The following is a 14,041-nucleotide window of genomic DNA, read 5'->3' as shown; positions in this document are numbered from 1 at the left end:
GGGGGTGCAGGTGTGTGGGTGTATGGAGGGGTGTGGGCGTGTGCAGGTGTGTGGGGGGGGTGCAGGTGTGTGTGTGAGGGGGTGCAGGTGTGTGGGTGTATGGAGGGGTGTGTGCAGGTGTGTGGGGGGTGCAGGTGTGTGGGTGTATGGCGCGGTGGGGGAGTGTGCAGGTGTGTGGGGGTGGGAGGTGGGGGTGTGTCTGGGGGAAGGTCTGGGGGAGAGCTTGGGCTCTCAGGGCTTCCGTCCTCCCTCCCTGGTCTCTGCAGTACAGCCCTGTGGCGTGGCCTGACGGAAGGAGAGGCCCCAAGCAGGGAGCAGAGGCTCCGACGCCGCCTTTCTTTATTGTCAGCACTCTGCTGAGTGGAGGGCATCTCTTCTGGGTCGGATCTAGTACTTCGAGCTCCTGCTCTTGCTCCTTTCTCCGTATTTCTCCTCCAGCGCTTTCTGCAAGTTCCTGTTCATAGCGTTTTTCTGGTGCCACCGTCCTGCAGGGAGCGGGGAAGGAGCCAGCACGATCACCCGCAGGACCTCTGCAGGGCCCGGGCCCCAGCGGCGACCCACCCCAGGGCTCTCGCTGCTGCTCTGGCTTCTCTCTGGACCTTGGGGCCAGCACAGCCTGCCCAGGGAGGGGAGCGCCCGCCTCCCACACCCCCAGCTCCCCACCTACCCAGGTCATCTGTCTTCCTGCCGTGCCAGTGCTCTATGTCCCTCACCGATTTCTCGATCACCTCTGGGGTGTAGGAGGCTTTCATAAGGCTCTTCGTCTCCTGGGAGGGCCCTGTGGAACCCCATGGAGAAATCCCCAGACGCCCCAAGTCAGCGGAGGTCACGTGCTCTAGGGTGCGTAACTGGGTGCCAGTTTCCGCTACGGATGGTGGCTGGTGGGAGGGCAGGAGTGGGAGGGGAAGGCAGCAGAAGGCAGGCCTGGCTCAAACCCCAGCTCTGTCATTGATGGACAGTGTGGACTCAGACAAATTTTTAACCTCTCAGAGCTTTGGTCTCTTTAGCTATCCAAAGGAATAAATTATCTTGCAATATTGGCAAAGTTACATTATTGGACATTCATTGGAGCATCTGGCGTGTGGTAATGAATACCTGTACTTTCAAAAAACTTATCTCTATGTGTAAAGTTAAACACACACAAGGAAATAACTTACCATGCTCAAGAGTCAGCAGAAACATCAGAGGACCAAATCTCAAAAGGCAGCAAGGATTTGAATGATCAATTGCAGAATATAAAATAAGTATATTTAATGTTTGAAGTCATGAAAGAGAGAATAAAAGGATAAGCAAAGAAGAAGACACTACCCAGAAAAAACAGACAGATTGGTAAAAGAAGCAAATGGAATTTCAGAAATGAAACATATAATAATTGAAAGGTAAATTCAACGGAAGATAAGAAGCCTGGGATTTGCTTCAAAATAATCTGGGGCAAGGGTGGATGGGTGGGTGAGAGAAAAGATGAAACAAGATTGGCCACATATTAATAATTGTTGAAGCTGGGTGATGAGTACAACATGTATTTATTAAACTATTCTCTCTACTTTTCTTTTTCAGTTTGAAAATTGACATCATAACATTTAAAAACAAATTTGATGGACAGCTGATTAGATATAGCTGAGAAAAAATGGTAAACTGAAAGATACATCTAAAGAAATTAACTAGAACAGCAAGAAGAAGAAAATATGAAAAAGCTGTTAAAATGAAGGTTCAGTAAGTAGGTCTAACCTATGTCTCCCTGGAGTTCTGAAGGAGAGACTAGAGAAAATGGGGAGAGGCAATATTTGAAAAGATAATGGCTGGAATCTTTCCAGAATTGATGAAATATATGAATCCTTAGATTCAAGAATCATAATTCCCCAATCAGCATAAGTCAAAAGAATTCGTTACGTAAGTATATCCAAGTAAAATTTAGATCAGCAGAGACAAAGAAATCATAGCAGTAGCCACAGAGAAAAGACAGATTACTTACAAAGAATAACGATGGGTTTGATTAACCATTAGAGCCAGAAGGAAATGAATTAATGTCATCAAAATGCTGACAGAAAACCATCATCAATCTAGAAATGTAGACAATAATTGTTTCCAAGAATAAGGATGAAATAAAGACTTTTCTGAGCCTAAAATTTACCAATAAAAGAATCTCACCAAAAAAATCTCTAAACAACATACTTCAGAAAGAAAAAAATGATCCCAGAAGGAGGATCTGAGATACAAGAAGGAATGGTAGGCAAAAAATATGGAAAACTTGAGTGTCTAAATATATGTCAGTTGTAATAACAGCATCAATGTCTAATTTTGGGGGTACAATAATGATGACAGTGATAGCTAACCATTTTTGAAGATTTGCCATGTGGTAAGCATAGTTCTCAGAGCTTTACAGAGCTTACACATTGAATCTTCTCAGCACCCCTAAGAAGCAGTGTGATTATTATCTCCATCTTACTGTTGAAGTCACTGAAGCACAGAAAGGTTGTCACATGTTTAAAATCACACAGCTGCTAAGTGAAAGGTCCAGGACTCAAACTAAGACCAGGTAGCTCCACAATCCACAGCTTAAACTACTTTGCTTATGTAGAATTAAAATTCTGTAAGATAGTCACATGGAAGCCAAGAAGGGGGTGGGGAGAATAAAGTTGAAGCCTTCCATCATCCTTATTCTGTTCAGGAAAGCTGAAATCCCTTGATGAACTGGAGAATGTGTTAACTCTGCATGTAAAGATGTCAAAAGGTAGCCACTCAAAGAATAGGAAGAGTACGGACAAAAACTGGGGGAAAAAAGAAAGCTAACTCAAATCCAAAATAAGAAAAAAAGGAGAAAAAAGCAGCATAGAAAAAGCAGCACAAACAGAAAACACAAAATAAGGTCCTAGGAATCAATCCAAATATATTAGTAATTAAAATAAATATAAATGGACCAAACCCATTGATTAAAAGAACAGAGGATCAGACAACAGAAAATATTTTCCAGATATGTAATATTCAAAGCATATTTAAAAAAAAAAAAAAAGGACACAGAGAGGATGAACGTGGAAGTACAGAAAAAAATATATACTGACCAAAAGCAATCTGGTCCCAGCATATTAATATCAGACAAAATAGACCGTAAGGCAAAGGCACTATGAGAAATAAAAATGACTGCCATTCATTCAGGTGATGTAATAATTCTAAACTTGCTGCATTGGAATAATCTCGAAACAAGTAAAGCAAAATCAACAGAGCTGCAAGGAGAAATTGACAAATCTGCTATCCTAGGGAAAGACTTAAAGGTACATCTTTTAGTAATTAATAGATTCAGCAAGGAATATTAACAAGGAATTAGAAGATTTGTATAGAAATAATTAACAAGCCTACTGTATTAGACAAACCCAGACTCCTGAACCCAAGAGATGATTTTCAAGAACGTATTAATCATCTACAAAAATTGACCGTCTGCTGGGCTAGAAAGCAAGTCGCAGCAGTTTCAAGGACTGAAATCATTACAGGCTGTGTTCTCTAACGACAATGCCATCGATCTAGAAATCCACTCTTTTAAAGCAATTTTTATGGTGTTTGGTATTTATGGCTTTAAATGCTTACATCACAGAACGTTAAGTTAGAAATTTGGACTGAAGCTGTAAGTGTGACAGAGATCAGATACCCAAGTGAGCTGTGAGGCAGACTCCTCTGGGTTGAAATTTAAAATAGGCATCTTAAAATGTCAGAAAAAGTTACCCACATGGAGGGTATAAGATGATCAGATTTGGGAAACTGGCTAGGAAGTTTTAAGAGGATTTCTTTGGCTTGTTATGCGCTTCCCCAAAGTGAGGTGCCCACCTCTCACATTAAATCTAATTAAAGGGGCCTCAGTGGGGTCCCTTGGGGAGCTTGATATAAAGCCTGAGAGTTTGGGGGACATCAAAGCTTGGAACAAAAGGCATTAGCCTGAGATTGATAGGGCAGAGAGAGTGCACTTGGGCCAGCCAAACTCCCACAGGTGGGAGGGAGCCTGGCTGTTTCTGTGGACCAGGTGTGGGCTAGTGGAGAGAGGATCAGCATGGAGTCCTTTAAATCCTACCCCTGGTCTGATCCTCCTCACTCCTCTCCTGCTTTTGCACGTGCTCCACTCCGTTCTGTCCAGTCTCAACACAACAGCCAGATGGATCCTTTGAAACATAAGTCACTCCTCTGTCCACAATCCTGCAACGGCTACCAGTAAAAAGGCCAGGAAGAGCCAGCGTCCTCAACATGGTGCCTCCGGCCGTCCGCTCCTCCCCGGGCAATCCACAGGCTCACCTGCTCCCCTCCTTCAGGTCTTTACTCAAACGTCACCTGCTCTAAGAGGTCAGCCCTGACCGGTCTATTTAACGTTGCTTAGGGGTTCCTACTTGGGGTTAACACTAGAAAGAAAAGCTGAGAGATATTAACAAAAGCCAGAAGTCAGGTGATGTGGTTGGGAGAAGTACGAGAGGGGCCCCCGAGGTTCCTGTACAGCCCCACCTTAACCAGGGAGGTGGCACACGGCTACTGATTATTTATCATTCTTTAAATTGGCCATGTAGGTTCTATACACTCCTCCACGTGGATGGTAGGTTTCATAATTTAAAAAGATAGTGCATCTACACTGGTTTAAATGCAGGAATACAAGTTTGGTTTAATATTAGAAAATCAGTTAATATAATTTGCCATCAACAGAGCAAAGGAAAAAAATCACAAGATCACGTAAATAACAGCTGTATAAATAGTTAATGACACTCAACAGCCATTCATATATATTCTGTGTGTGTGTGAGGAAGATTGGCCCTGAGCTAACATCTGTGCCAACCTTCCTTTATTTGGTATGTGGGATGCCGCAACAGCATGGCTTGATGAGCAGCGTGGAGGTCTGCACCTGGGATCTGAACCGGCGAACCCTGGACCGCCGAAGTGGAGTGCGCAAACTTAACCACTATGCCACCAGGCCGGCCCCCATAATTTTTAAAATATAAACATGCAAACTGAAATAAAGGGAACTCTCCTTAATCTGATAAAAGATATCTTCAAAATTCTTTTTAAAATATTATATTTAATGGTGAAGTTTTAGAATCAAGATTGAGATAAAGATACCCACTTTCCCCACTTACATGCAGCATTGTCCTGGACAGGTCAGCCAGGACAGATGGTATAAAGCAGGGAAGAGCCTAGTGGTTAATAATGTGAACCATGGCCCCAGGCTGCCAGAGTTCAAATCCCAACTCTGACCATTCCTAGCTGTGTGGCTTTAAGCAAGTTATTTAACATTTCCATGCCTCGATTGTTTTCTATCAAAAAAAGGAGGGGAATTATAGCACTTACTGCATAAGGTCCTTGGGAAAATTAAAATGTATATAAAGTACTTAGAGCAGTGCCTGGGTATGTGTTACATACTATGCATAAATGTAGCCATTATTATTATTAAAAAGAAGCTCCAAAGAATCTACAGACAAATTATTGGAATTAATAGGCGAGCTGAGTCAGGCTTCCAGACACAAGGTTTATGTACAAAAATCAAAATTGCCCCTATTTATATAAGCAACAGAGTTAGAAAATGTAATTTTTAAAAAGATACCATTTGCAAGAAGCAGCAAAAAAGTAAGAGGTTCTCTTAAATAAAGCTCACAAAAAACTACATAATCTTTATAGAGAAATTTGCAAAATGTTATTGACAGATATTGAAAGAAGATTTAAATTAATGGAGCTGTATACCATATTCATGGATTGGAAAACTTGTTATCGTAAAACTGACAACTGCCCCTAAATTGAGCTGTAGATTCAATGTACTCTCATTCATAATCCCAACAGGGTTTTTCATGGAAATTGACAAGTTGATCCTAGAATTTATATGGAAGAGTGAAGGATCTAGAATAGCCATGATGTTAGCTGGTGGGGGAGGAGGAGGTATGAGGAGATTGCCCAACCCCTATCAGATGACTTATAATACCTTGGAATTAAAAGTGTAATATTAGACCAATGGGCAGAATAGAGAACCCGGAAGCTGATCCGTGCACACATGGAAACCTGATGGATAAACACAGGTACCCCTGCTGGTCACTGGGGGAAAAGATGGGACTGTTCAATGAAAGGTACTGAGACAATGGGTAATCCACATAAAGGAGGAATTGAAAATGAATCCCTGCTTCACACTAAAAACTGAAATCAACTCCAGGTGGATTAAAGACGTAAAAGCAGAACTGTGAAAAGCAGAACTAAATATTTTAGTAGACTATACAAAAGATTATCCTTATGACTCAGCATGACAAAGGATGTCTTCAACCCACTCCTCTGGGAACCTGCTCTATCTCAGGAAATAGCAATTCCATCCTTCCAGTCGTTCAGGTCAACAACCTCGACATCAACCTTAATTCCTCTCTCACACACCCCAATCCATTCATTAGCCTATCCTGATCTCTCTACCTTACACAAATACCCAGAATCCTACTACATCAGGCCACCTTCACCATTACCTCCCTGGGCCACCATATTGCACAATGGTGCCCTCCAGAGTTGTACAGTGCACAACCCTGCTCCCTAAACCAAGGCACCATCATCTGTCCTGCCTGGATTTTTGCAGTCACCTCCTCACTGGTCTCTGTTTCTGCCCCAGCTCCCTGACATCTGTTCTCAATACAGCAACTGGCATGATCCTTTAACTAAGTCCAACAATGCCATTCTCCTGCTGAAGACTCTCCCTGGCTTCCCATCTCAGCTTGCAGTGGCCTCCCCCACCTAGCCTGCTTCCTCTCTGATTCCCGTTCAACCACAGGGGCCTCAGCAACCTGGAGCAGTGAGCACAAAGGCAAACCTGGGTGGGTGGGAACAGCGAGGGATGCAGGTGAGGCACGCTGACAGTACTGTGCTAAAGGTAACACTCTAGTTTGTAGGGCTCGCCAATTTCTGGAGTGCAAATACTACCGTGGCCGATTGTAAGATAGCACTGCGATGCCAATCAGTTCAGGAAAATTGAACAGTCAGCTCTTGTGAGCTGGTGGCAGCTGGGCAGAGCTGGTTCCAGCACACCTCCGGCGCAGTCGTGTTTCTCAGGCTGGATGACAGGTACAGAGTACACAGATTTTTTTTTACATTATTCTTCTACATTTTTGTAGACATTACCATATAAGGTTGTATGCAACAACTATTTGGTGGTAATTGTGAAAGAGACAAGTGGAAGGCCAATTCCTGAGGCCCAGAACAGACAACAATCTGAGCTGTATTCTCTCTTCCCTTCCCGAGCACCACCCCTTCTCCAAGCTCAAAGAGAAACCCAGAAAGTTCTAGTGGCTGTCTGGTTCCTCGGGTGACAGGGATCTGAGCCAGGTGAGGTTTGCCAGGCCCTGGGGACACTGGAGAAGGCCTGGACTGAGGTGGGAGGAAGGAAGGGGACCAGAAAGACTTGACCATTTGCAATGAGGCCAAACTGGAACGTGAGGGCAGAGAAGCCCCCGCATGCTGGCTGTGGACTCTCATCAGAGCAATCTGTTGAACCCTTGGGAACAGGGTCACAGCTAAGGAAGTGACCTGGTGCTGGGGAAAGACTCTGGGACTTTGGAGGCAGGAGAAAAACCCAGATGTGAGCTTCAGATCCACCTCCTACTTTTGAAAGGTCCTGTGAATTGGGGGGAACAGTACTCCCCCCAAACAAACAGGACTCTGGCTGACCGGCAGGACACACCGTAGAAGTCAAGGTCTCCAACCCACCCTTTCCCCAGGTGCTGCCACCACCAGGCTCTGGGACGGAAAAATAATGGCCTTCTAGCTACTGAGCTCTCACTGTGAGCCACAGGCCAGGTGCCTCCGTGAGACACTTCACAGAGTCCTGCCAATGACCCAATGAGCGCCATGTTGTTATTACCCCCATTGTCCAGAAGGCTGCTGAGGCTCAGAGAGGGGAAGGGTCCTGCCTGCGGCCGCACCCAGTGAGTAGCTGAGCTGAGCTTTGAGCCCAGGAAACCTGACATTGTCACTGTTACCAAAGGTGCCCAGGCCAGGGGTGCCCGGGCCTCCTCTTGGCAGATTAGGATAGCAGAGGTGTCTGGGGTAGCGAGAGGCTGACCAGCAATTGGATGGATGGTCTGCACGGCGGGCACAGGCTCTCCAGGGGGCTGGAAATCCCCAGCACTCGGCTCAGGGCCTGGCAGAGAGGAGGCCCTGGTGGCCGTGAGATGAGCGTCCCTCGGGATGCATCTTGGGGTCTTAGATCCCACCAGGGTCCAGGAAGGGGTGGACACCCCAAAGGGCTTTCCCTGCCCAATACCTTGGGGACCACGGGTATTCGCGGCCCCCACCCTTGCCCTCCAGGCTGACCTTGAAACAAGTTTGACCGCATGTTGTAGCCTAGGTCGTAGTAGTCTGCAAAGATGGAGGAGGTTTGCACGGGACTCTGGGTCCTGCTGGGCCACAAGCTTGTTCTCTTCTGGCCCTCAAAGGCTTCGCCAATTGCCCTTTGAGCCTGAGGGGGGAGGGAAGGAGAAGATAGAGGGAGAGAGAAGCAGGGTCAAGCCCCTGTCTCCCCTCTAACTCCTCCCTCTGCCCCCACCCTCACCACCCCCTCACACCACCCCACCTCCCATGTGGGCATCAGGGATGAGGATGACCACAAAACCTCCTCCCTGCATTGAGCACCTACTGTGTACCTCATCAGGAGAAGTCTTTACAAGGTGATATTTTTCTCACCATTTTATAAATGAGGGAACTGGGTTGCCCCAGGTTGCCTCCTAGAATCGAGGCACCACACAAGTCAGCTTGAGGTGGCTCCTTGGATTTCATCGGGGCCAACTCCTTCCTTGTACCAATGGGGAAACTGAGACCCAGAGTGGCTGAGCCCAGGCCTAGGAGCCAGGAAACCTGGGTCGAGTCCCAATTCTGCCATATACCAGCTGCTGATGTTGGGCAAGTCTCTGCTCCTCTTTGGGCCTCAGTTTCCCTACTTGTACAATGGAGGTGGGGGCGGAACTGGATGGTCTCTAAAGTAGCTTCCAGCTCTGATATCTGCTGGCTTGATGACACATAATCTGAATCACAGTTGGATAGAAAAACCAGATCTCTTGATTCACCTAGGACAATGATGACCAAAGAGAGAAACAATGCCTTCCCGAGGCCGAAAAGGACAGTGAGAGATAGTGACCAGACAGCCACTCAGGACAAGATTCTCCAAGCAGGGCACACGAGCAGGTGGGCGAGGTCACCACGCCTTAAGATGACAAAGTGGAAGGGGACCTGGCCCACAGCCTTGATGACCCTGGATCTTGCACTTGCTTAGTGTGACCCTGAGCAGATCGTATCACCTCTCTGAGCCTCGGTCTTACCATCTGTTAAAAAGGAAGCAATAATTCCTGCCTGGCCTGGTGCACAATGTGGTCACTATGAGGGTTGACATGGGGGCTCTGAAAATATGTCTCAGAATACCAGAGCAGGAAGAACCCTTAGAACTTGACTAGAAATGGCAGATAGGTTTTGTCTCAACTTTCAGTTGCCCAGTAGTGACAGTATCCAGTGGGGAAAAGTGCTGGCATTGATTAGTGATGTCTGCCATGCACGCAGGCTAGGTGAGTTATGGTATGCATGCCATGTATCTGCCAGCCTGATTTAGCCCAACTGCCTCGTTTTACAGATGTAGAGACTAAAGCCCAGAAAAGGGAAGTAACTTATCCAAAGGCACTCAGCATTCAGGGGCAGAGCGAGGATTCAAACCCAGGTCTTCTGATTCCCAGTCAATGCTGTCCATCTGCTCCATGCGGCCTTCCTTTAAGACTCGTTCAAGTTAAAAGCATCTAATTCAAGCACAATGCTTATAACTGCAAAGTGATTAAGGGCCATGGCTCCAGAATCTGCTGGCCCAGTTTGGGTCCTCATCCCACACAGCTGAGTGAGTTTGGGGACCTTACTTAACCCCTCTAAGCCTTGGGCCCCTTATCCATAAGATGGGGATAATAACAGTACCTGCCTCCTTGGGAAGATTAAATGAGTCATTAAATGTGAAGACTTTAAACAGTGCACAGTGCCTGGCACACAGTAGGTGTTCAGTAAACACTACTTTCTAATGATATCATTACAGGGACTCTGTGCTCAAGAGCAGGTGCCTAGGGGGTCCTCATTATAGGTCTCCATACATAGCTTCCCGCCCCGCCCTGACACCTGCTCCTCTGAGACCAGCTGGTCCACCACGTTGCTCCCAAACTTGTGGCGAATGTTGTCAGGAATGATGCTGCTCCTCTGGCTCATGCTCCTCTGGCCCTGGGCCCCTGGGTTGGGGCCTTCCTCCAGTTCCTCGCATGGCTGAGGCCCCTCTTGGAGGGAAGCCCTGCTCTCCCTCGAGGAGGGTCTGTAGCCCCACCTCTTCAGGGACTCAGGTTGTGAGTCCATCCCGGGGGAGTCCCGGCTGATGGCCGAGGGGGGTGGGGGCCGGACCTCCTCCAGGTGGGCCTGCCCTAGGGGGCTGCCTCCCCGGTACAGGGATGTCTGCAGGGAGACTGGGGCCTGGTGCTTGAATTTGGAGGTGCCCAGGGGGCTGCGGGCAGTTCTCCAGGGGTCCGTGTCCTGCTGGCCTTCCTTGTTGTTGTTCAGATGGGCCCTGGTCAAGGTGGTTGTACCTGGACAGGGAGAGAGAGAGGGAGAGGAGACAGACATACAAGCACGGAAAGTGGAGGGCAGGAAGGGAGACAGTTTGATGGGGGCAGGGAGGGGGAGCAGACAGACACAGAGCCCCAGAGATCCAGAGCAGAAAAGGGATGGGGACAGAGAGAGGTCATGGGACCCAGAAGCATAGATGAGAAATCGTGAGAGAGACAAAGGGAGAAGGTAGTCAGCCTGCCCAGCGTCTCACGGGACATGGTCACCCACATCGTTTCTGACGATAGGAACTGCAGCCCAAGCCTGTCCAGCCTTGAGGCCTCTCTGTGTGACCTTGAGTAAAGGATTGGACCTCTCTGTGCATTAATGTCCCTGGCTCCGTTTGGTTTGTTCCCTTCCCCACCCTGAACCGCCCCCCACCCCCAGCATCCCAGTGAAGAAAATCAGTAGCCGTGGAAGCTGGCAGAGGGCATTCCTTGGCTTGGCCAAGTCACACAGCTGGAAAGGACCAGAGCTGGATCTGGGCTCTAGTCTTTGTTCCCCATGCAGAGCTGCTCCCCAGCCCAACTTCCCTCCTCTATTCTTCGGGCTAATGGGTGTTGTCATCCCAGCCACTCCCGGGCTCTCACACCCTCACCTCTACCCTCCTCTCCTCCCCCCTACATTCCTCCCCTGGCCCTAACTCCCAGTCCCAAGGGGCCTCCTTCTCCCCACCTGTGACGTCCCCTCCCCCATTCTCTTCACTCATCCCTGGCTCCAGCCAAACAGACTGTGGCTTCTTCCCCACCCACGTCCTGAATGTCCCACCTCCCAGCATTTGCCCAGGCTGTCCTGCCACCTGGAAAAGGCCCTCCTCTTCCCTAAGTCAAATCCTACGCTTCCTCCTCTCAACTCCACAGCTCTGTTCCCAACACGCTCCACGCATCGCTCACGACCCTGAATTTTCCCTTTCTCCATTGTTGTGAGCTACAAACCATCTCAGTTCCCCTCCTAGATGGGGGGGGATCATTGAGGGGGTCCACGACTCCATCAGTCCTGGGCCTCCCACAGCAACTGCTAGAGAGCCCTGTGCTTCCGGGATGTGGCTGAGTCCATCGGTGGGCGAGTGAATGAGGAGGTGGCTGCAGAGGTGTCAGACCCAGAGTGACACTGCACCTCATGTATTCTAGGTGTCATTTCTTCTCATCTTGGCACCTCTGACATCAGGCTGCCTCTGACAATCAATGGCCCATCTAACCAGCAGTGTTTTCTCTTTCTTAGTGACACATGAATAACCGTGCATCTTACAACGAACTGCATGGTGACTTAAAACACACAAGCGCTATACAAATTCTTCCTTACTGTGCAAAATACAGAAGACGGTCCCCTCTCACAGCGTGCCCACCACATCCTCAACCCCAGGTTACAGCTGTAAGTGAGTTTGGTGAGCTTCCCTCCAAAGCCGTCTATATGGGTCCTCCAACACTCTTGAAAGACACATAGTTTTGCTCCACTTTTGTTTATGAATGAGATCAGATTCTATGTATCACTTTGTAACGCGCTGTTAGAAAAGTTAACACTGTCTGGGAGATCTACTTACAGAGGCAGATACAGACCTAACTTTCCTTTCAGACCGTGCATGTTAGCCGCTGCCCCACAGCTGGACATTCAGATTGTTCCAGCTTTCTTTTTCAGAGGAGGCTGCTGTAAAGTGGCAGCCTGTGCCGGCCATTGAGGTTTTTATTCCACTCTCACTGGCTCCTGCTCTGCTGTCACCAAGTGGTGTTGCTCCGGGAAAGCCCCTCTGGCTCACCCATGGAGGGCTGCAGCCCCTTCCCCACGGTGGTGGACAGAGAAAGCTGAGCCCAAGCTTGCCTCCTTTCCCTTTGCCTTCCTTCCTCCCCTCCACCATCATCCCAGCGAGCTGCAATCCTACCTAGAGCTGGCTACCCTATTCTTGCCCTGTCCTCCTCCCCTACCCCACGCCTCTCCACTCCTGCCCCCACAGCTGCCTTCCCTCTCTCGCTTCCAGACCTTTGCCCGGTTGGGCCGCACCACTCCCTGGGCTTGGCTCCCTCATGACCTACAGGCACCTCCCACCCACAGAGACCAGCTCCGGCTGTGCGCTCCCACAGCCCTGCCCTTCTGGTGCCCGCGAAGGGCTGCCGTTTTCCCTCTGAGCCCCCAAGGAGGGGCACTGCAGTGGGGTCCCAATCCCCAGATCTGGCAGATGGAGGGGCTCAGCCATATTCCTTTCCCTCTCTTTTTCTTCTGTCTTCAAACAGAATGCCCCGAGGAAGGTGGGGGCAGGCTACACGTGGGTCTGGAGGCCAAAGCAGGACTGACGAAGAGGGGAAGGGGCTGTTCCCTGCTGTCCCCAGGGGGTCCCCCCAGAAGCCCTGATGTGTATTCAGTGTGTTCCTGCTCAGCCCTGGTCAGCCCATCTTACCTGCTCGGTGGCCCAGCTCCATCGACTCTTGCTCCGGGACAGGTGATTCCAAGCTTAGTCCTGTAGACAGAGAAACATGCTCCATCATCTCAGATGACAGAGTCTCCGGGAAAGAGGATGAGCGGGGGCTGAACAGGGAGGCCCGTGGCCATCTGCCCAGCCCCTGACCAGAGGTCCCTGCCTGCTGCTTCCCTACTCTCTGGCACTGTCCACCCCCAAGGAGCCCCATGCCCCATCCACCCATCACCCGTGGCACTGGGCCTGCCTCCCAGACATCTGCTGGCTCTGTCCTCTCTGGAAAGCCCTGGTCACTCCCACCACCAGGGCCTCAAAGGCCTGGGGGCCTTGGGCTCCTCTTCCTCCTTCTCAATCTTTTTTTTCCATCTTCTCTCCCATCTGTACCACCCGCCACTCCCCAGGAGCCCCCAGTAGGCCCTTGGCTGTGGGGTGCATGGCCCCAAACACCCGCTTCTGGTGACTATTTTCTTCCCTGCAAATAGGATTTCATCCACTTTACCAGCTAGCCAGTCAAGGGAAGGGAACCAGCTTGGCCAACACGGGAGAGCCGAGAGCAGGAACCCACGCTGGTGTAACCTCAGTCCTCCCTCTGAAGAGAGGCCGTTGGGCCAAATTTGAGGGCAGCTTTGGCATCTCCAAAAGCCTCTGCAGCTTTCAGGTTTGTGTTCCTTTTCCTAGGTGGTCTTTTTCTTATTCATATTCTCTTATTTTATCACATTTTTTAAGGTTTCTGTGAATTTTATCATTGAATAAGATAAAACAATTTCTTGTATAATGGATATTTAGTACCTAGACCTAAGTGGTAAGCATCTTTGTGATAAGGAAAACACAGAAACAGCAAGTCAGAGTTGGAAGGGATCTCTGAGATTAGCTAATCTAACTCTTTCATCCTACAGACATGGAAACTGAGGCCCAGAGAGGGAGAGTGACTTGGCTAAGAACACCCAGCAAGCTGGTCTGCTGGTAAGCTCAGAGCGGGTTAAGAATCAGAGAAATCTCATTCTCTTGAAAAATTGCCAAGCAAAACATCCT

At 48.8% G+C, this 14,041-nt stretch overlaps 1 protein-coding gene across 1 annotated transcript; it reads right to left on the bottom strand.

Annotated features, from left to right (window-relative positions):
• Positions 1 to 387: 387 nt before the first annotated feature.
• Positions 388 to 13,013, bottom strand: CIMIP4 (ciliary microtubule inner protein 4). The gene is made up of 5 exons (XM_058568820.1): positions 12,992 to 13,013; positions 10,129 to 10,583; positions 8,299 to 8,443; positions 668 to 778; positions 388 to 485 (listed from the first exon to the last, which is right to left on the bottom strand). Exons 1-5 carry the CDS (start codon positions 13,011 to 13,013, stop codon positions 388 to 390), a joined length of 831 nt encoding a protein of 276 aa, XP_058424803.1.
• Positions 13,014 to 14,041: the final 1,028 nt, after the last annotated feature.

This window comes from Diceros bicornis, chromosome 25 (genome assembly GCF_020826845.1).
Source record: "Diceros bicornis minor isolate mBicDic1 chromosome 25, mDicBic1.mat.cur, whole genome shotgun sequence".
Taxonomy (NCBI): Eukaryota; Metazoa; Chordata; class Mammalia; order Perissodactyla; family Rhinocerotidae; genus Diceros; species Diceros bicornis.
Note: the sequence above shows the minus strand (reverse complement) of the source record. Positions and strands in the feature narration are given on the sequence as shown.